General features: G+C 39.7%; 1 protein-coding gene across 2 annotated transcripts; it reads left to right on the forward strand.

The window, feature by feature from the left end:
* The first annotated feature begins 1,598 nt into the window (after nt 1-1,598).
* ibtk (inhibitor of Bruton agammaglobulinemia tyrosine kinase) lies at nt 1,599-21,424 on the forward strand. 2 transcript variants are annotated; one of them, XM_083886497.1, is made up of 29 exons: nt 1,599-1,737; nt 2,735-3,607; nt 3,813-3,909; nt 4,696-4,820; nt 6,211-6,321; nt 7,514-7,684; nt 7,912-8,029; nt 8,278-8,458; nt 9,106-9,229; nt 9,597-9,771; nt 10,053-10,206; nt 11,915-12,299; nt 12,457-12,716; nt 12,806-12,892; nt 13,008-13,090; nt 13,705-13,742; nt 13,828-13,924; nt 14,028-14,129; nt 14,386-14,503; nt 15,063-15,123; nt 15,342-15,469; nt 15,666-15,778; nt 15,901-16,046; nt 16,230-16,348; nt 16,653-16,751; nt 16,935-17,084; nt 17,845-18,039; nt 19,924-20,056; nt 20,485-21,424. In XM_083886497.1, the coding sequence occupies exons 2-29, from the start codon at nt 3,284-3,286 to the stop codon at nt 20,608-20,610; spliced, it is 4,020 nt and encodes a 1,339-aa protein (XP_083742623.1). In that variant the 5' UTR covers nt 1,599-1,737; nt 2,735-3,283; the 3' UTR covers nt 20,611-21,424. The 2 variants fall into 2 exon arrangements, with proteins under 2 accessions (XP_083742623.1, XP_083742624.1); XM_083886498.1 differs by having other exon boundaries at nt 15,904-16,046.
* The last annotated feature ends 607 nt before the right edge of the window (nt 21,425-22,031 follow it).

The raw sequence follows: 22,031 nt of genomic DNA on the forward strand, positions 1-22,031 counted from the left end.
AAGTTTTCTCATAACCACCCAGAGAGACTATATGTCACCTGTAACGTGATCAGAGCTCAGCTGTCCGTCTGTTCTCAGTTCAGATAAAAACCAGATGCTTTTTAAGCCAATTTAAGAGGGAAAAGTCAGCTGTGTGATCTTGGTAAATGTTCCTATGTAAAATGGCCTTTTTGTTTTATTGTCTCTTGTATCACGAACTTAGATACAGGCTTTTAAAAAAGACTACACAAGTTCATTTTTGGTGAATGCAATTCATTTCTGGTCCATCAGTGGCTTTTTGTTTGATCGTAAGAATATTGTGTATTGTGTATTGTGACTCACAAATCACAACCACAATATATTTACTTTTCTTGGAGCAGAAATACCTTCAGGGATGATTGGTGGGGAAATTAGTCCTCAAGTAAGGAAATGGGAAGGGGGGATTCCCCTGGATGAAGCCTTTTGAGCAATAAGACTTTTGTATGATTTGATATTCATTCAAAGTTCAAAACACACATTTCCAGAAATTATAGCCCTCGTGGATAAACACCAAAAGGTAACTGGTAAATGAAACACTGGGTCTTACAGGATCATTGGTATTTGTTGTCTCCAAACTTTTCTAAACACAATAGTATTTTCATTGAAATTGACCAGTCGATAAGAATATATTGATGAACTTTGAAAACATGTGGTTGAAACAGGGATGATGACAATGATGATAGAAAAACACAGCGTGCATTTGACAAAAAGCTGACAGAAAACAATTATTAAACAATTAATTGTTTACACAGTTCGTGTAAACAGTATGATAAGGTAAATTACATGTGAATGTGTCAGATAAACATTTCCATATCTTCTCTTCATAAAAGACTTGAATGGTGGCCCTGTGGTGAAAGCATCTGCTGGATTATACAGGATTATGCTGCCGAGAAGAAAAGCTGTGGACATGTGGAGCTTGAATTGCAAGGGAGGGCGTGCTCTCATCAATATGTCATATTTGGAAGCCCCTCTGTGGATCCCAATGTAACCTTAGCTTTACCCTCCCTTGAACCTGTCCCGTTCTTGGCCTAGATCAATGTGACAATCATCTAGGTAATTCCATGACACCTGGGTTGAGGCCAAAAGTGATACTGCACCCAAAGTCTTATCTTTTGAGTATAAAACAAAACTACCGTAGCGCACGCAAGGTTCTTGAGTGCAGCTTTCACATCACTTTGATTGTGGCATGGACAAAAATTGACTCAACTTCACTTTCTCTCGATAGCATCTTAACCTCGGGAATAGTCATCTTGTGCTCATTAGAATGCACTTATATGTGGACAGGTATCTTCTTTGATGTTTCACAGATAATTTGGAATGTTTCCTATAAAAATCCCCAAAAATATGTATCAGATTATATTTGTATACATTTGTATATAATTTAGATTCGTTTTCTATTTTTGTTATTTTCTAACTGTCTTTTTTAAAGTATGTCAATAAATTATCAAATCCTAACCCTGAAAAAAACAGCACTCACTCAGCCCAAGTAATGCCCTCAAAAATCAACCAATAGAAGAGAAGCATGCACACACACTGACCAATCAGAAGTCTCGATACTAACGCGGCTTCCTGACCTGGCTAGCTTGCAGGGCTTCAGTAAACTGTCACATTTTTCTCCAGAAAACTGTAAGGTGTCGCATGTTTGTAGTAATGACACGGTGTTTGTTGGTCGTTGATGCCACTTTCTCCATGTCCTCTTTTTTCTTCATCTAGCGGGAGGTAAGAAACGACAGCCGCGTTAATTTGATGTTCACAAACGCTAGCTTGCGATGATGTGTCAGTTATGCTAGCTGCTAACGTAGAATTACCGAACGCTAACTAACAATGTTTTCAAACCTATACCATTCATAGTTCATAGTTTTCTGTGCCCATTTTGTATATTAAACCAGCCGTGATCTGGCTATACAGTGCATATGAAAGGTTATTCTCACTGGGAATAGCGGTTTAGCTTGCTATCCACACACATAGCCTTATTTGGGAGATGTCAATCTTCTAAAGGCTATTTAACTCTAACGGCCTACTTCTTATACTCGGAGCTCAGTACGGTTTGAATAGGACTAAAACTGAAAAGCTAACCAGCGCATGGCATCTGGTCAAAATAGCCGGTTATATAAACCTCTTGTTAATTCAATATTTATTGTTATTATATTTATAATATATTGCACTTGTATAACTAGGACGTCCCTTGAGATTAATATTTCTTTGACGAGGGGAGATCTGTTCAAAACAGCCCACCAGTTACAATACAATATTCATCATATGTACAATACAATCTCTCTGTGTCTGTCAGTTACTGCACAGTCTGTCCATTTCCCGTTAAACTGAGAACAAAAATGTAATTTAACAACCAAGATTTGGTGCCATATGGCAATATAGTGTCTAGTACTCTCAAAAAGAACGTTGCCAGTTTGAATCCTGGTTTGGCTGGTTGCCTTTCTGTGTGGTTTGCATGTTGTGGAATTGGACACTCCAAATTGTCTGTGCGAATCTGTGAGTGTTTGACCTGTGCTGGACTGTCGACCTGTCCAGGGCCAAACTGACCTTTGTACTTGTAGTTTTGGAATATAAAAGAATAGAATAGAACCACCAACATAAAATCATAAAAGGAAACACGAGGAACAGCACTTGAGGTTTACGGATTGTGTGTAAACAAGCCTATGTTGTTGATTTTTATCACTATTTTATTTTTGAGAAATTCTCATCTTTTCTTCCTTAGGTGCACCCTACAATTATGGAGTTTTAAAAAGAAGAGTGGGTGTTTTGAGGGGAAAGGGGGCCTTTCCCCTCAAGTTTGATGGTTGGACTGCTGAATTAGAAAGTCAGGGCTTTGTGAAATTGTTGCCTTTTGTAATAGAGGAAAATCTATTTTTGTAAAAACTGAAATGTACATGTTTGTATAAAACTCAGAAGAAGAAGTTTTGTATTTATTGAAATCCTAATGCCAATGTATGCTGCAAGCACCTTAGTTTGTGTTCACGTCTTGGCCGAAATGGTGGACTGAAACAAGTCACACAGAGGCTCTGGGGTCGCTAGGGTGCAGTGGAACCTCAACACAAGCACAATTCTAGCACTCCAAACCATCTCGACCTTTTGTTGACTTCTTTTTTTTTTTATGCATTGTTTGCCTCATAAAGAGTATCTCTGTTTGCGTGTTTTTGTTTGTTATCTGATATATTGTTTTCAGTTTATTTGCACTAGTTAGTGGTTCCCTGTAAGAACATCTTTGTGAAACATAAGGGATTGTGAAGTTAGTGTGAAGGTCAGTATGAGTTTGACACCACTGAACTGCACCCACAAATGCCGCTCACTGCAGCATGCTGAGAACATTGTGGCAGCTCTGACGAGTGGCTCTGATGGGCAGTTGCGGGCATTCTTGTCTTCATACTGTCACAATGTGGGCACTTTGCGGGATGAGTTTGGCCGCACAGCCCTGCATATGGCTGCCTCAGTGGGCAAGAAGGTCCTGCTGGAGTGGCTGTTGGAGAATAAGAATGCTGACCTGATGGTAAAGGATAAGGAATCAGGCTGGACCCCATTGCATCGCAGCGCCTTCTATGGACAGATCCACTGTCTCATATCCCTAATCAAGGTAACATAATGGTTTGTGTAATGTGCTGTCCATTCTGTTATTAGCATCAACATGATGAAGAACATTTTTTTAAATGATTCGTCCAATATCAAGAGAAGCTGATTGTGATTCCTTGCCATTTATCAATTTCAACAAATACAAAATTTGTTTGGTTTGTTTCAGTGTTTAAACAAGTAATGTGAATGAAGTCCATGTTTCTTTTCAGCATGGTGGGCTTCTCTCAACTCAAGACAAGGAGAGTTTCTCTGTTCTGGACCTGACAATGAAGGACCGACCATCTCATGTTGTGTTCAAAAAAACCGGTAAGAAAAGATTTTGACATTTTCAGTTTAAGGTATGCTCTACATGAATGTGACACTCAACGCTGAAACTGTTACCTTTGTTTTTTTTGTCAAGATTCTCAAGCCTCATGATGGTTAGTTCTGTTTCATTATGCACTTCACATGTGGTTTATTTGTTCAGGCTTTAATTATTTCTCTGCAACATGACGTTCTTCTGTCTGTGTTTCAGTGAAATTCCTTTTTTAATGGCAGTGGGTTAATTGAAGTCCGATTTTTACGAAATCGCGTGACACTTTTGCTAACCGTCTCTAGCATCTCTAGTCATTTTTAGGTTAACCACACTCGGCTCTTTTGTTTACTTTATGCCTATATCATTCTGATATATCCTCTTGTCAGCTTGTTTATCTGTATACTTGTGTTATTCTTTTCTAAATTGAATGGGTTTGATGAAATAACTGAGTTAAACTGAAGAGGTAGCGATATTCAGATAGACAACAGGAGCTTGAGAAAAGGAGGGGAGATCTATGCATCCTTTGAAATAAACAAGAGAGCAACAGGGAGAATATATTTTGTTCCAATCACGTGGTGTGTTGAAATTATGATGGTGTCCATGTCTTCAGAAAATTCTTCAGGTGTGTCACATGTGAAGCACAAGTGTTGAGCAACATTTTTTATCTGCTTAAAATAGGTAATCTCTGCTCCTTGACACATTTTCAATGTGTTGGCGCTACATGGTATCAATCAGGCGTCACTCTTCAAGTGGAGGTTGTGTCTGTAATTGTAATAGTGTTTTCTTCCCAACTACAGATCCAACTGAAGTATACACATGGGGAAACAACACTAATTTCAGTCTGGGCCATGGTAATCAGGAGAGCCGGCAGCACCCTGAGCTTGTGGATGTGTTTGCCAGGACTGGAGTTTACATCAAGCAGGTAGGCTAACAACAGTGTTACCATTATTCTCTCGGGAAATAAGAGTTTCCCTGCAGGGCTTCCCTACCCTGAAAACCCCACTTGTGTGCTTCACACCAGTATTAGCCTCATGTGTCATCTCTGTGGCAACATGTGTTTTATGAAAAAAAAAAAAAATCAATGCTCATGTGTATTGTACATGAGGCAGACCACCTGGGTAAACCAGCAAAACAGTCACTCCCCAGAGTCATGTATTACACTACCTGTTCCTCAGGCTACATCAGCATTTGAAAATGTTTTTTAAAATGGCTCATGCTTAACTTGGTGAATCAACAGCTGGTAAAATGTTTGCTATGTTGAACCAATTTTATTATTGTGCATGCTATTGTGAAACCACAGATATATAATATATATATACATACATTTTTTAAATCGGGTTTTGGCCGGTGGTGGTGTTGGGATTAAAATAAAAAAAATAGAACACATGTCTTTCAGTGAAATAGGGCATATAGTAGTTGTGTGTCAGACAGGGAGTGATGGGCTCTGTCATCTTCTATATACTCTTATTTCGTGACTTTGAGCCACTCCGTGCATGGCCGTATCGTGCCAGCCAGGCTACAGTTTCATGGGTTTGTCATTTAGATGCTCTTAGTGTGATTAATATAGCTGCTGGCATCAGTGCATTTACCCCCCCAGTGGTGTGTGTGTGTACACATCAAGTGCTAGTTATAGTAGAGAAAAATAATGCAGAATGACTCTGTTAGATAAGTGGTCATTTAAGTCTATTCTTAACGCTTTGCATTTGAAAGCTGGTTTGTGTATTTGGTCAGAAACCATTAATCTGATGCTTTCCGACTCTATTATTGCTGAACTCTCTGTTTAAAATGTTTGTCTGACCTGCACAACCTGTCATGCTTGGCAATATCATAAAGCCTGGTGGGGGACGGGTGGATCTGATTTCATGACCACACAATGACCCATTGGAAGAGTGTATGGTCTTTGTCATCCCAGCCTAATTCAGCAGATGCAAGAGGTTAAATATTAATTCCACAATGACATGTTTTTAATTAAATGAACTACACTGGTGTGTATGCATGTGTGTGAATGTCCACATCAATGTGATACTTAGGGAAACATCCCTGCGCTCCATTGAAAGCTTGAGGGGACCAATGTATTAGTAATGATATTTACTTTTCCACTTGTGCCTTGGCCTTTATTGGCACGGTGTTTTACTATCACTACAAGAGGGCTTGGCTAAAGGACATGGAAAGAGATGCATCACAGCCTCTGCTCTGAGGTCAAAGATTAAATGACAAGAGCGTTTATCCAGCACAAACCAATAGATCAAAATGGTTGATTCTCTAACAATGGCAACAATAAAAACATGTAATGTCCTATTCTCCCCTTTCAGGTGGTCCTGTGTAAATTCCATTCTGTGTTCCTGTCTCAGAAAGGACAGGTATTCACCTGTGGCCATGGACAAGGAGGACGACTTGGCCATGGGGATGAACATACCTATCTGGTGAGGCTCTTTATTGAGCAGCATTTTGGTACAACCTTGTAGTGCAGTATGGACACAACAGGAAAGGTGTTCAACTGATGCATTTTAAATTGTGATTAATTAAAGACAAAGCCAGAAATAAACATATCAGTAGATGTAGTACATCTGTATTTTAATGAACTGATACTTGTGCTTTTGTTCATTACTTCAGTGTCTGGAATGACTTACTCATGACAATGCACGTCAAAATATATTGACTCCTTTGACCTGTGTTTGCTTACATGTCACAGTTTAAAGGACCTGCTGACATTGAACATTCATTAATCAATTCAACCAGTCATGTTGTGCACAACTGATAAAGGTGAAGGCTCCTCCCTTGCCACAGCCACATGAGCACAAGCTTCAAAATGACTGTTTCTGTTGCCTCTTAGGTACAATGCCTCACATTACGGACTCTAAAAAGACATTGAAAGGTGTTCCTGATGGCTGGGATACTTAATGTGGAGATTATGGGAGTCTATTAAATAGTGAAGCAGACCATGGCTTCCTCTCTGCACACGATGTTGATTATTTGTCAACAGGATATATGAGGCCAAAATGAGCACCGACTTAGAAACCAATGTCAAGCCATTCTCATTTATGTTTCTCCTAAATCAGCATTCTGCATGCATTGTAACTCATCCTAATGACACAGAATTTACAGCCAAAATGTATTTATTGCCCAACACAAATGCTTATCTTATATCAACAGTAGCTCTAGATTAGATTAAGAACCCTTTAAGTCCCGCAAGGGGAAATTCAATTTTGCAGTGAGTTAGTGAACACACACAGCACACAGTGAGGTGTAGAACATGTAACCCAGCGCAGTGAGCTGCCATGCCAGTGAGCGGCGCTCGGGGAGCAGTGAGGGGGTTAGGTGCCTTGCTCAACAGCACTTCAGCTGCGGACTGGTCGGGGATTGAACCGGCTACCTTCCGGTCTCGAGCTCGAAGCCCTAACCACTAGGCCACAGCTGCCCCAAGCAGTAACGCTATCTTAAATCAGCAAATGAATAAAGAGGAGCAGAAAATAAGACGGTGTCAATGCTGTCTCCTTTAATACATGAAAATAGTGATCCGTCTGATGCTATTAAACGCCTGACATTGAGTTTACAATGCTACTAACAGTTTTTTTTTTCCTCCCTACTCCTTGTCACTTTCATCACTCGCCTCAGGTTCCTCGGATGGTAGAGGGTCTCATGTCCCACCACTGCTCACAAGTGGCAGCAGCTAAAGACCACACAGTGGTTCTGACAGAAGAAGGATACGTTTACACTTTTGGCCTCAACACCTTCCACCAGCTCGGCCTTTCTCCTCCACCTACCTCAGCATATGTCCCTAAACAGGTAGGAGTCAACAGGGCTGATGACATCATGCAGTGCACTGTGTTTGTGCCGAAAACATATATAATATATTTATTTTTTAAAATAACAATTTAATTAGGTAACTGTCGGTTTAATACAAGTTAAGCTTCTTTTTTAATATTTAATATTAAGCACAGTCATTACTTTGGGAAATAGTTTTTTTTTAGCATATATTACAATACTAAAGTAACTTTTAATTACTTGTTTAGGTGTTTTCCAAGATGCTGAAAGGGAGGACAATTATTGGAGTTGCAGCAGGAAGGTTCCACACTGTTCTGTGGACCAGGGAGGCTGTCTATACAATGGGGCTAAATGGAGGCCAGCTGGGTAAGTGTCCCTATTAAAATGTCAGCACAGACAGTGTTATGGTGGCGATGCACCTCAGACATTGAATATAACTGACACGTTGTGGGTAAATGTGTGCTTATGGATATGCAAACTAATATTACTATGCAATATTTTTTTGTTTTTAAAGTTAAAAAATTAATTCTTTTAAGTATTAAATGTATTAACTGAGGGTAATGTGGTATATTACTACACAGTATATTTTATACCAATTGTGATGTAATCTCCAGGTTACCTCTTGGATCCAAATGGGGAGAAGTGTGTGACTGCCCCACGGCAAGTATCAGCCCTGCATCACAAAGATGTTACCATTGCTGTGGCAGCAGCTAGTAATGGAGCAACAGTAGTGGTGACGGAGAGGGGGGACGTCTACTTGTTGGCTGACTACCAGTGCAAGAAAATTGCTTCAAGGTGAATAAAGTTCATCTAATTACACTGCAAAAATGTAAAGTTGACTTGGTCTTCAATTTCCTTTCATGAAATGACACACTGTGCTGTTAACATTCTAAACACATGTCCATCTCTGTTATGTTTTTTTTTTTTAATAATACATTAAGTTCATATTACTACACATCTAAAAAAGCACCCAAACTGTTAAAAACGACATTGATTTTGAGCAACTTGTCTCTGAAACTCCATGATTGTGGGCACATTTTTTGTTGCAGCTCAGTTTGCAGTCGTAAATAACAAAAGGCTGCATCTTGTTAGTCAGCAGAGCCACTGACCACTCTGCACCCCCTCTGATATCTTAATCAGAAAGTGTGAATGATGGCTGAGGGTAAATCAGCCAGGAAATTGGAAACGTTTATCTTTATCTCTGCTTTGCATAGTGTTGATCTGTGAATATGAGTTGATTTGAAAGGACAGAGCTCAGTGCTTGGTCTCTATGAAATTCAGATCTACCTGAATTCTGATGGTCTACAAATCAGCCGTGATAATTAAATTTACCTAGTTCTATTTATAAATGGACAAATGGATTATTGTAACATTAAGATTGCAAATTCAATGTGAGGCTAACATAATTTTAATGTAATTTCCCCTTGTTTTCTTGTGTTCAGGCAGCTCAACATTAAGAAGGTTGTGGTCAGTGGCGGCACTCTGGACCACCGTGTGGACCCACAGATCCTGAATGAGGGCGGAGGGGAAAAGGCAGCCATCTTGGCATTAGATGAAGCAGGGAGGGTAAGTGCATTTCACTTTGTTGTGAATGTGTGTGTGTGTAATGTTTCTTTAATTTCACCTAAATGTGACTGTACAGCACAACGTGTGGTTTTTAAAAGTGTTGTATAAATGAATAAGGATTGGATAGGATAAATCTGCTTTGAAACAATGAAACCAATTTTAACCTTTTTACCTCAGTTTTGAAATGTTGTCACCGCAGGATAATGTATCATTGAGTTATGATTTTCTTTTTTTTGTGAAGTTCCTTTTACTTTTTGTGTTATTTAACTTATATTATACAAAGCAGAGTTGCAGCTATATGGAGTCTTGGAAAATGATGAGTAAGACATGCATTTCCTCCCTCCTATACTGTTCCCCTCTGTGTCAGGTGTTTTGTTGGCGCTCTGGCAGCTCGGTGAGACAGTGCCGGTGGGCGTACGGGCGTCAGGTTTTCATGTCGGACATAGCTCTCAGCAAAAACAGCATGATGTTTGTGACTCAGGAGGGTGAGGGCTTCAGTGGCGTGTGGGCTGGAGAATATAAGAAGTCTGGTGAGAAGAAAGGTGAGAATTTTAGGAACAAGGTATGTTCTGAATAATTAACTTTGCTGTTGTTTTTGCAAAAGTAAGCCGAAGTTCTCATGATTCGAATCAATCACTATGAACAATACTCTTAATTACAAGTTAATAAAAAGTAAATGGCAGCATATTCCAACAAAGCTAGTAATAATGAAGGCAAACCATATACATATGCTCATTAAAGCAGGTTTGTAAAATAAAAGGTTTGATTAAGACCATTTTTATTATTACCTAATCTGATTTACATGTTTTTTGTATTCTTACAGAGGTCAGTTTAGAGGTTTGTGGTCATTCAGATGCTGGGACAACATATGAGCGTATCCGCTTGGAGAGACTCCCGTATGTCCACAGAGCTGTCTGCGTCACCATGGACTCGAATGGCCGAAACTTTGGAGTGCTTCAGGCTGACCCCAAAACAAGGTGGGATCAGACTTCTGGCTAGGATTTTTTTTTTAAAGGGTGTCCCCTTGCCCTCGGGAAACACCCCCCCCCCCCCCCCCCAAAAAAAAAATGTATTAAAACATTTCCGGGCAAGCAGGGCTTTTGAAAATTTGAGGTAAAAATGGGGCATTCTGAGGCTTTTTGAAGGACCATTATGGTGACTCATGAAGTAAGGGCATGTAACTCAAAATGGAAAAAACTGAAATTAATTATTGTGCCAATTTTGTAGCTTTTATTTATATATTTATTTTTAGTCTAATTTTGTTGTTATGGCTGGGATTGTGTGTACTGACATCACTAGTCAAGGCATTGCAATTATAGAGGGTGCCCCTCATTTGGTGCGGGCCTTTTTTTTCTGCGCACCGCCCCTGCTGACTCTGCTCTTCTCTCTCCTGCATTGTGCGCCGCTGTAAGTGGACCCTTTGTATCCAACGCAGAATGGATAATTTCTCTATGCGCAGTTTTATCCCACATCCATATATGACACATACATAGTGATCTCTATGACAAGGATCGAGTACAGTCGAGATGAAATAGAGGGGATCTGAGTAGATCTTAGTAAAACGTGTTGACAGATTCTCAAGAGCGCACTTTTTATTGTTTTCACTCCGTGGTCTCATTCTTTCTGTAGAAGACCTTTTAGCGCTATAATTAAGGGAATAACAGATGCATCAGATGAGCTGATCTCTTTAGTTAACTGCTCAAAGAGAGAGAGAAGAGAGTGTTGCGGGGAGTTCATAAGTTTTGCTTTTGCGCAAAGAGACTTTCCAGCATTTAAAAGGTGCTGTTCCACCGTGTACTCGCATCTTTTTGGAATCTTGTGGTGTTCCAAACTGATCCTAGACAGACTCTAAGCGTCATCACAACATCATTTCGGTGTTTACAAGGGGGAAAATAGGGCGTCTTTAGGGCATCCTGCTAAAAGCCTGGGTGGGATATGTTTCTTGATGAAGAAAATTAACTGCTTCCCCTCATGTACTTATGTTTATGTCTGCAGAATTTGGCCGAAAGTGACATTGTGAGACCAATTATGCATGTTAACTGTAAAGTGCAGACTTATTATAAATATTTTCCCTTATCCAGTCTCAGCTGTAAGATAAAAAAAGGCAACAAAAAATTATGTAAATGCCGTAAATCAATCATAAGGTGAGTTTTAATAGGCAGACAGACATCCAACTTCATCAATTAGTGTATAGATGAGGCTAAATTATTATCTAAGTTTAGTTAAGTTTGTCATACATCATCACCCACACTAAGGTAAAAAGATAAAACATTTTTGTATTGTAATCTGAAGTTGGACTGGCTGTATCCTTTTGCCTAACTGTGCTGTATGGTTTAAAAAAAAAAATATGGTTGAAACAGCCAACTAGAAAATTTCCAGTAGATAAAGAACACACAATTTCTCAACTAACTCTGCCATCTAGTGGTGGTAACTTGCAGTCTTCCAAGAGAAAATGTATACTGGACAATCACTTATCACTCATAATTACTTATTTCCATATTCTTTTGTCGAACTTCACCGAAAACATTGGAAGATTGATCACAATTTTTGTTAAATTGTCTTAACACTTCTACCCTGTTGATATTACACACTACATTGTTATTTGTTTTTCAAGCATGGGCTCTATTGACATAGAATCATTATTGTGCATTGATTTCCATTGTCCACCCTGTGTCTTTAATCCAGCTTGTATGAGATTCCCAGCATTTCTCCATCATCCTTTTTCCAAAACTTCCGGAGCCTTCTGGAAGAGGCAGATGAAATGGACAGCATCCATGATGTGACGCTTCAGGCCGGTAATCGCACCTTCCCAGCTCACAAGTACATCTTATCCATGAGGTCGGAGTTTTTCCGGAAGCAGTTCATGTCCACAAACTGTATGGTTGATGAGGAACTTGATACAGATCTGAAGAAGAGTGAAGATGCAGTAGGCTGCAGCCTACTCATTTTTGAAAAAATCCCACCCGACATGCTGGAATATGCCCTCAACTTCATCTACACCGACTCCTGTGAGCTTCTGGTGCATGGGACGCGTCCAAGAGTTTCAGGTGCCTTGACAGCACATAACCAGGTGAGGAGGAATAATTCTGAGGTTTTATTCACCAACTTATATTATGTGTCAATATTGTTTCTTCACTCTACACAATGAGCTGTGATTAACTGTTACAGCAGACTCCGCTGTGGTTATTTTATGAAGACAGCCCTACTCTCTCTTTTGTCTTGGCTAGGATTCTGAACAGGAGAGGCTTATCAGTAGCCTGCAGGACTTGGGCCTGAGCAGTTGTTCAGCTCTTGAGGTGTATCGCTCCCTTCCTACTGCAACCAATGGAGATGGTGACAAGACCAAGAGCAAGGGATCCAAGCCTGGCAAGAAGAGTAAAGGAGGCAAAGGTGATAAGGCCGGCGCCAACGAAGGAGGAGGAGCCAACCCTGTGAAAACCTTGCAGGGTGTTGCAAAGAAGCTCGGCCTGGGGAGCCTGGCCGCACGGTAAGAAACCCAAGCAAGCTCTAAACCTTCAGGTAATATAACATCTTGTTTCATTTGTCATTTATCATGTTATATTTTGTCCTTGACAGACTTGATGCAGTAAAATATCAACATGGAACAATCAATGTCACCAATAAGAAAACTGGCAACAAATTCAAATTCTGCCAGAAGAAATGGTGGGTGTATGAGTGTATATCAGCAGTTGTAGATTTTAATGATATTGTAAACAACGCATTTGATATCATGGTGTACATTTTCCTGATAAAATTCTATCACTTTTTGTTTCCACAGCTCCTACCTGTGTGATGTTACTCTGAAATCTGAAGATGGCAAAGAGTTTCCTTGTCACAAAAGTGTCCTCTGTGCAAGACTAGGTAAGATAATGTGCTGATATGTCATCATGAAGAAACACATAGTTGCTAATAATAAATGTTAATTCAAAAATGGAACTACAGGTTATTTTACATAAACATTATTCAGCAGGTTAGCTCATGTGCCATTTTGGCTCCTATAATCTTGTGTTGAGCATGAACCTATAACCTGACATTCATTTCTTTTGCAGCAATACTACTATAATGTATCTATATCCTCTTAATAATGTAATGTATTTAACTTGAAATACTTAAAATGAAATTGATATTTTAACTAGGGCTGCACAAATAAGGCCTAAATGAGAATCACAATTATTTTGACTATAATTGAAATCACCATCATGATTAGTTGAAAAATAATATAATTTGTAATAATTGTGCATTTTTATATAACAGAGGCATTCCTCCATACACTCAAGGCTTTAAGTACAAACTGTGCTCTGGGAAGTCAATGAAAGATTCATGCAGAAAACATATTTACATTTACATGTTTATAGACGTTCATATTCACATACGTTGTTTATATCGTACGATTTTAACTTAATCTTGTTTAGCTGCTTTCCAAAAAGGAAAACAAGAAGCAGTGTATTAATTTTTCATGCTTTTTTTCTATGCAGAATATTTCAACAGTATGCTTGGAAACCCCTGGATTGAGGTATGCCACATTTTGCTGTACTGATATAAACCTATTAAAACTATTCTATGGTAGTGAATACAGATGTTTTGCACCCCCTCTTTAGGCCACATCCTGTAATGCTCTGGAAATGCCTATCGCTTCAGAGATTCTGCAGGTCATTCTCGAGTACATCTACACAGATGAGTCTCCTTCCATTAAAGGTAGCTTCCCCACAAGTTTTTTTTTTTAAGTTGGTGTTACTAGACTGATGTGCATAGTAAAAGGGCACTGTTAACAGTACTTGTTTCTTCCTTTGCCCTACAGAGTCATTGAATGTAGAGTTTCTCTGCAGTGTACTGGTTGTGGCTGACCAGCTGCTTATAACACGACTGAAGGAAATTTGCGAGGTCGTCATCACTGAGAATTGTAGGTTTATTCGTTTGTTTGTCTATTACGGACTCTGTTTTCTTTTTCTGTTCAAATGCTGCACTCATGCCATGTAGCTCCATTTTGACAGATTTGATATTTTTGAAGGTCAAGGTAAACCGACTCAACATGGACTTTATGGATATATTACCTTTCTCCTTATAATGTGAATGTAGCATGATTGTCCAAATTAGAGATATGGAAAAAGATAAATTGTCCTGAGTTGTTAATTCAACCTCTTTCATTTCTTTCGTAGTGACTCTAAAGAATGCTGCAGAGCTGCTGGAGTTTGCCACCATGTACAACGCAGAGCAGCTCAAACTCTCCTGTCTCCAGTTTATTGTGCTCAACATGGCTGCCCTGTTGGAGTCAAAGTAAGAATCAATTGTCATTACTTTCCAAGTGGTTTATTAAAGTATCATAATGGATAAGCATTGCGTTGCTAGAACAAATAAATCAACATTTAAAAAAGTGGAATTGTATATTTTTGAAATTTTTATTATCTGTTAAGACTCCCATGCCATAGTGTTGATTTTCATGAAACTGATTATGAATCTTGTGACGCTGTAAGAACAAAACTGACACACTATGATGATTAAAATGGCACTAATTAATGAACATGGAACATATGCAGAGGCAGATCTGCACTATGCCAGATGGACTGTCCTTACAGACATTGCTTTAATTTTGATTAAATTGAGAAGTAAATAAGTTGAGAGGCAAGATGAACTACCTGAGAGGTGGTGTAATTATACAGTATTTTAGTCCCGCTACACCACGTTTGGGATCAGAAAAACGTTATGCAGCAATTTAATAATTTGTATCCAGTCAATGTGAAGTTATGGAAACATGCACCAGTAGGCGAGAATAAAAAAATGTTTCTGATCTCTCTTATACCGAGTCTTTCCGTTTTTTTTTCTGTGTTACCGTCAGAGCTCTGGATGTTCTCAGTGATGAGGTGCTTGAGGATCTGTCTTCAGAATACAGGCGGATGGTGAGCCACCCCACCCTCCCCTCCCCAAATCTGAATGATTCCTCCCATGACAATACAATTTGCATGCTTTTCTTTTGGTTTTGATTTGTTATGTTTACTTGAGCAACTTGTACGGAAGTCCATGATGAACACACTTGAACGCAAATGCTACGGTTGTTCTTTTTGCTCCTATGCCTCCTCGCTGAATGAAGCAACGTCTGACTCACTGTTTTTTTCAGATTCCAGCCATGCAAAAAAGAATGATCACTCCCTACCATGGAATTCCAGATCTCAGTGTGTATGGAGACGAAGATTTGGACTTGGCTTTTAGCCCCAAACCAGAGACAGTAGTGGATCAGTCATCCAGGTACACAACAGTTTATCTCCATATTGATTCTTCATGTGTTTTTTGAGTAGACTTTTTAATAATCACAAGTGCCTTGTCATTTATTACATTTTAAATGTACTAATTTCTGCCAGTCCTTGCAACCCTATTTTACCCTTTAAAACGTGGTTCCTCCTAAAGTATCGGCTTTTCATTGCACATCATTGTCACTCCTCAGAGATGTCTTGTTAAAGAAAGCCAAGATGAAGGCTAAAAAGAAACCAAGGCGTCGATCTGACAGCTCAGGGGGCTACACTCTCTCTGATATCATCCACAGCCCACCTGCTACAGGTACACTCGAAAACAAATGGCATAACCACACCATCTCAGATCTATCAGCTCAACAAGTAAAGCACCAGGTTTCTTAAATGTAGGATGTAATGGTTTTATTAACATGTATTCTTTTCTCTCAGCAGTGTCCCAGTGCCTGATGAAGGCAGGCAAGGCTAACTCGACAGAGTCTCTGCAGGAGCTTCTAACATCAGACTCGGAGGGCAGCTGCATTGGGCTTGGTAGTCCTCGAGACATTCAGTCACCGGTCTTCAATGACAGAGCTGAGGTTACTATCTGACCACTACTAAAGTCTTCTGCGTACACTATCCAATGTCACACATTATTGAATTATTGTGCTAAGAAACCAAACTGTCACAAGCACATCTCAAGTACATTCTCATTGTGACATGGATAGAAAATTCTAATGCAATATCTCATTAGTAAGGTTTTTGTTGTTTATCACTTGCAGGACGAAAAAGCTTTCAGTCAGGGGCTAAAGACTCCACCTAGCACCCCAAATTCACAGAGAAATGGTCTCCAAACTCCCCCCAAATCTGCCTCACAAATCATCCCTAAGGTCCTGGCCTGGTAAGATATATTTGATCTAGCATCTTTTTCTTTTTTCTTTACAGTCTCAGTTTTCTATTATTCTCCTGCTCCATAAAAATCTCGAGGACAGAAAGTCCATAAGGCAGAGATGAGTTATTTTGCATGTGGCTTTGAGGTTTGAATGAAATGAAAGATTTTTAATAACAGACCTTATTTCTTCCCAATTTTGAGTTTTGCGGATAGAAGCAAATGCTTTCTTTCAGGGTTAACAAAAAATCTATTGAAAATTGAGCTGAATGTCCTACTTTCTTAATATGTGTGACGACATTATTACGATCTGCAGTCCCGCTCATCCAACCCCTGTCTTGGATCTGAGAACCATCATGGACATGGAAGCCAACTCTCTGCTGACACTCGGAGCAACTCCTAAAAGCCCTGGAAGGTACAAGAGTTCTGCTTCATTAACGAGCTTTTATTTGCAGTAACCAGTCAAGTTTGTTGATAGGAAACCAGACATGTCATAAGAAGAAGGAACGCTGTGCTGTTTCTTATTGATGGACATTATTTTTTCTCTCTGTTTACTTTGGCTCTATGAACACATTTTCCCTCCTGCTTGCGGTGTCAGCACGAGCATGAAGCACTCCCCTGTTCCCAATAAACTGTCCCAGAAGCAGAGGAAGATGCTGGCCATGGCCAACAAGGAAGCCAGTGTGGAGTCTACAGCATCCAAACCAACCCCCACAGTTACCCCATCCAAAAGCAGTGGAAAGGCCTGGTGAGTTGGTCGAAACATGAAGACCAGTGTCATCCACAGCTGTCATTAAATAACTTCCTTGTCCTCTTTTTTGTTGTTGTATGAACCTGAAACTAGAAGTTCCATTGTGTCAATACAGGCGAAGTAGACCTGCTCAGGCTTTGACCTACTGTCATTCACCCTCTTTTAAGTTGATGTTCCATCATGCAACATCCATAAGGATCTGAAATCAAGTGCCATATTGACATTTTGCAATGGGAAATTGATAGACTTGACCTCCAATCTGACATCTAGTGGACGGAACCAGCTGCCAATCACATTTGTGTCCTATGTGCTGTGTCTTCCGTTTTTCCTCTAATTGGGAACATAACATAGAGACCAGTGACTCCTCAGAAAAGTGTTTATGGAGTGGAACAATATGTCCACTTTTTTATTGACAGTCCATTCATACAAACTCCCCCTTTATGATCTGAGAATTCAAGTGTGGACATTACTTATGTTTTATGCACCTTAATCATTAGACCACTGGTATGAAAAGTCACTCGGGTGTGGAATTACAGGTCTAGTGTGTAAGAATTGTAACAAAGACAGAACCTTTTTGCTGTAGATGATTCCACTCAGGGGCACTGCATGGTATTTATTAAAAATGTTAATTGTTCAATTCAATCTTACACTTAAGTGACTGGTGTTTCAATAGAGACCAATATAAATGTCTAAGTAACGAAGGCATAACCATAATAATCTACATTTCACATTAATTAATTCATGTTCTTGTCTGCAGGGCAACAGCAGCTCAGTCCCCTCCCTCCTCTTGTTCATTTCGGGCACTGATCGAGGAGGAGAATCGCCTGATCAGATTGGGACAAACTGGAACACAGAAGAGCCAAGATGCTCCAAATTCACCGGTCACTCCCACCACTGCTGCCAGAAGGGTCACGTTCAAATGTGAAAACAGTGAGCCAGAGAAACTTGCTGGGTGAATATATCACTTTTACATAATTATGCACACTTAAGGCACAGACACATGTTTTTGCTGCTAAAACAAGACGGACAACTTCTGAAATGCTGTCCTTCCACTTGGTGGCACTGTTGAGCTATTTTTTGTTTTTTAAGCTGCAGGAATCGTTTCAAAACAGCACCTATCCATCCTATTTCATTGTTTTTTATTTCTTATCTGATTTAAAAAAGAAAAAAGAAATTTAAAACTGAAAACGGATTATAGAAATGCAATGTTTAGCTCAGACTGTTAACCCCTGTGAACATACAAGTCTAATAATCATTCAGCTTATACGTCGTGACTGTTGGTGGTGATTTGTTGAAGAGTTCCTCAGTTGCACAGATTGAGAAAGACAGAGCTCTGGTCACTTTGAGGTGAACAGCTTTAAATGACCCAGTACAGCTGCTCTGACCTGCTTGTCAACATGGAGGTCACGCTGACCTTTACAGTGTCCCCAGCTGGACAAACACAGTGCACATACACATGAACACATACAGTTCAACTCCAGTCCACAAAAATACAGTCTCTTCTCAGCTGTATTAATAACACTATTCTCATGTTTATTTTATGCAGATTTTAATGTGGGAAAAAAAATCAACTACTTGATGTATTAGAGCATCTCAGTTTTTCACTTGTCTCAGGTCTTTTCTGTAAAGACACTGTATTCTGCAATTTGCAGAGCAGATTTCTACATGGTAAGCTGAATGAGACACTCTAGTGAAACAAGTGATGATAATCAGAATTGATAAGGGCAGACCTTATGTCAAAGCAGATCATACATAACAGGGAGCAGGTTTCAGGTTCCTCCTGGTATTTGAATAAGATGGAGAGGTTCAAAGCACAGTAAGCAGCAGCAGCCTTGCTTTTCTTCACGTCTGGCTTCAGGGACAGTGTTTTCAGATTTATAAGGCAGGTTTAAGAGATTCCGCTCTAATACTGGGAATTAGATTTTTTTATTATTTCCTTGTCTTGCACAGTGAATTCTCTTAACTCACACACACACAAGATTGTGCAGCTATTCTTCTTAGGACACTGCATTAACTTTCATTCATTTGGACAGTCGGAATGAAGCCTCAACCAGTTCCTCAGAAATTATTTCTGTTTAACATACAGACATACAGACATCTTTTGCATGCCATTTAAAATATATGCTAATGATCCTGGTGTAATTGGAAATCAATATGGGTCATGAAGTAAGTGAATATTCAAAGACAAAATTATTTATTGTGCATTCTGGAGAAAAAGTAGGGTGTAAAAAAAAAAAGGCCAATTTAAAAAGTATGAATTATATAATCCACGACAGTTATACACTATTAAAAGAACTTTAAATAACCATGTCAAGTGACATGGCCAAACCCAGCCTTATGCTATGAAATAACTTGATCCTATAGTATTGTGAGTTGATCAGAGTTGTAACAAAAAATGTTGGTGGACCGCAGACAATTTATGGAAATAAAATTGGGCCACAGTTTCTAAGTATGGACATGGCTGCCATATAGGAAAAACAGAGACACAGCAGTAGTTCACTGTGTGACTTGATTCAAATTTACCCAAGAAACACAAACTTAATACAGTAGCCCAGCGACTCCTCTATCCTGTGATGGTAAAATGTTGTTTCTTGATGTTTGAAAACCTAAAACGAGTACTGTACTGTAGTTTGTTTTTGCAGACAGTATAATGAAGACATCTTAAAGCCAGGTGACCTGTTCACTCGCTGAGCCTTGTCAGTAGTGGTTGATTCAACCTTTCAAGCACATAGAATTGCTGCCTTCACAACCACAGCACAATCATTGACAGCCATCCTCTATCTGTTTCTCTCTGTGTGTGTGTATGTGTATGTGCGTCACCTGTCTGTCCCCTCAGGCCCTGGGTGCTGGGTGCAGTGGGCAGCCCTCCCCCCTGCTCCCGCATGACCTTTGCCTCCATCGTGGAGGAAGAGAAGAAGCAGGAAGCTGCATTGATCCGCAGCCGAGAGAAGCCGCTGGCACTCATCCAGGTAGGGCATCTTGTCTGTGTGCATTAGTGCTCACACTCTTGTAAATGACTAAATGTATAGCTTGTACACGCAGCATCCAAGTGGAAATGTTTGGTTCCTATCTGGCTTACATTAAGCTCATGCACATCACATTGTGAAATTAGAAATGAGGTGACTTAAATGTTAGAAGTGATTCCAGTTTTTTTTTCTGAGCTGTAGCTGGGCTTTAGCTGTTTTAGCCAATCTTCTGTCATCACCTTCACACGTTTTTTTCTTGCGGCTTCTTTTTTGCCTTCATGTAAAATGCTCTTATTATCATTACACTGTCTGTGTCAGCATTTTCTCCCTTTTTTTTCCTCACAAATGAAAATGTGGTTTTGATAACCACAACATCTCTGACTTTTTTTTCTCCCCGTTCATTTTTCTTGTCCCTTTTTGTGTTTGTGTAGATTGAAGAGCGAGCCATCCAAGACCTTCTGTTCCATTACAATGCGCGTGACAACCCAGATGAGCTGATAGTGGTGGAGAGGTCTTCCAAAGGTCCCATGGCAGCCCCAACCTGGCACAAACACTGATGTTTAACTGCTCAGCTTCGACATACCATTAAAGTGAGAACGTCCCCTGGAGATGTCATTGTCTTGTTGGCAGCGTTCGTGCTGCAGCTTCCCCTGAAATATCATCCCATCCATCAGAGACGAGGCTTGCACTTCCCTCTACAGTGTTACTTTAACTTTTCTGTTATTGCTGCTCAACATTTTGTTTGTGTTTGCACAACAGAGTGAGTAGTGTTTTACATTAATGTGGTCCCAAACAGATGCTTTAAATGTGGGATTACTTATGCATGTTTTGTTTTCTGGTGCCTTTTTGGCTATGCTCACATAATTAACCTTCCTAAATAAACATTTGTTAATTATATGAAGATAAAGTCACCAAAGAAGTGAAGATGTTTAAAGCACAAAATGGGTCCAAACCTGACCTTGAGTGTTTTTCAATTAATAAAAGCTCTCAATGTGATTAACAGTGCCAATATCAGTCCCAGCTGTGTGTTCTCCGAGGCAGGGCCCCCAGCTTATTTTCATGGTCCTGTTTTAATTTTTTTTATTTATTTTTTTGCTTCAGCTGTTTTGCTGTGATGATGGAATATGTAAATATGCACAGTTACCATATTTAAAAACACATGTATGGGGAAATGCTCAGCTGGGGTTGGATTTGTGGAACTGGAGTTCAAGCCTTTGAAATAATCATTGGATCATTCTCGAGGAGGCAGAGTTTTCTTCATCGTTTCAATCATTATTTTAATCCTCCATGAGTTTCTTTCTTTTTTTTTTGTATAGAGCCCACGGAAGCTTAGCAGGTACGTCAGTTCAAGACTATGTTATGTTGTCCACAGATGCCATTTGTGCGTGTGTGAGAGATGAAAGAATATGAACTGGAAAAGGCATGCAATAAAGTCTCAAGTGTGCAATGACCCTGTCTTCTGCCTGTGTTTCATCTTAGATCATCGGGAATGGAATGAAAAATAGACATGCACTTAATTTTCTCAATTATTTCCTTGTTTTTTTACGACTATTCTCGAACAGAACCGTGGCCCTTTACTAAAAGATGTGACTCTTGCGCTGCATCTTAATCAGGAAAACATTTAATTTTCACGTTTTATCTGCCCGGCATGAGCGAGGGACCATTATCGAGTCTCAGTCTGTGATTAACAGTGATGACCCTTATCTGAATAGAGAGTGTGGTGATTTAGAGATTTTATTGGCCCTAATTGCAGGTAGAGCATCCTGTCTGCAGTCAGAAGAGACAGCTTGTGGGGGAAATATTAATTGCACATTAAGCTCTATTAGCTGGTGCAGAGAGGACACACGAGTCAAGCCATGTTAAGTCAGACTGACACGGATAACCCGGAAACCCGGTGTATAATACTTAAGAGAGACTGCTCAACCTGAGTTTCTGTGCCCAGCATTGTAATGTAGTGGTTTTTTGTGGTGGAGGTGGA

Source organism: Microchirus variegatus, assembly GCF_963457635.1.
Source record: "Microchirus variegatus genome assembly, chromosome: 1".
NCBI classification, from domain to species: domain Eukaryota; kingdom Metazoa; phylum Chordata; class Actinopteri; order Pleuronectiformes; family Soleidae; genus Microchirus; species Microchirus variegatus.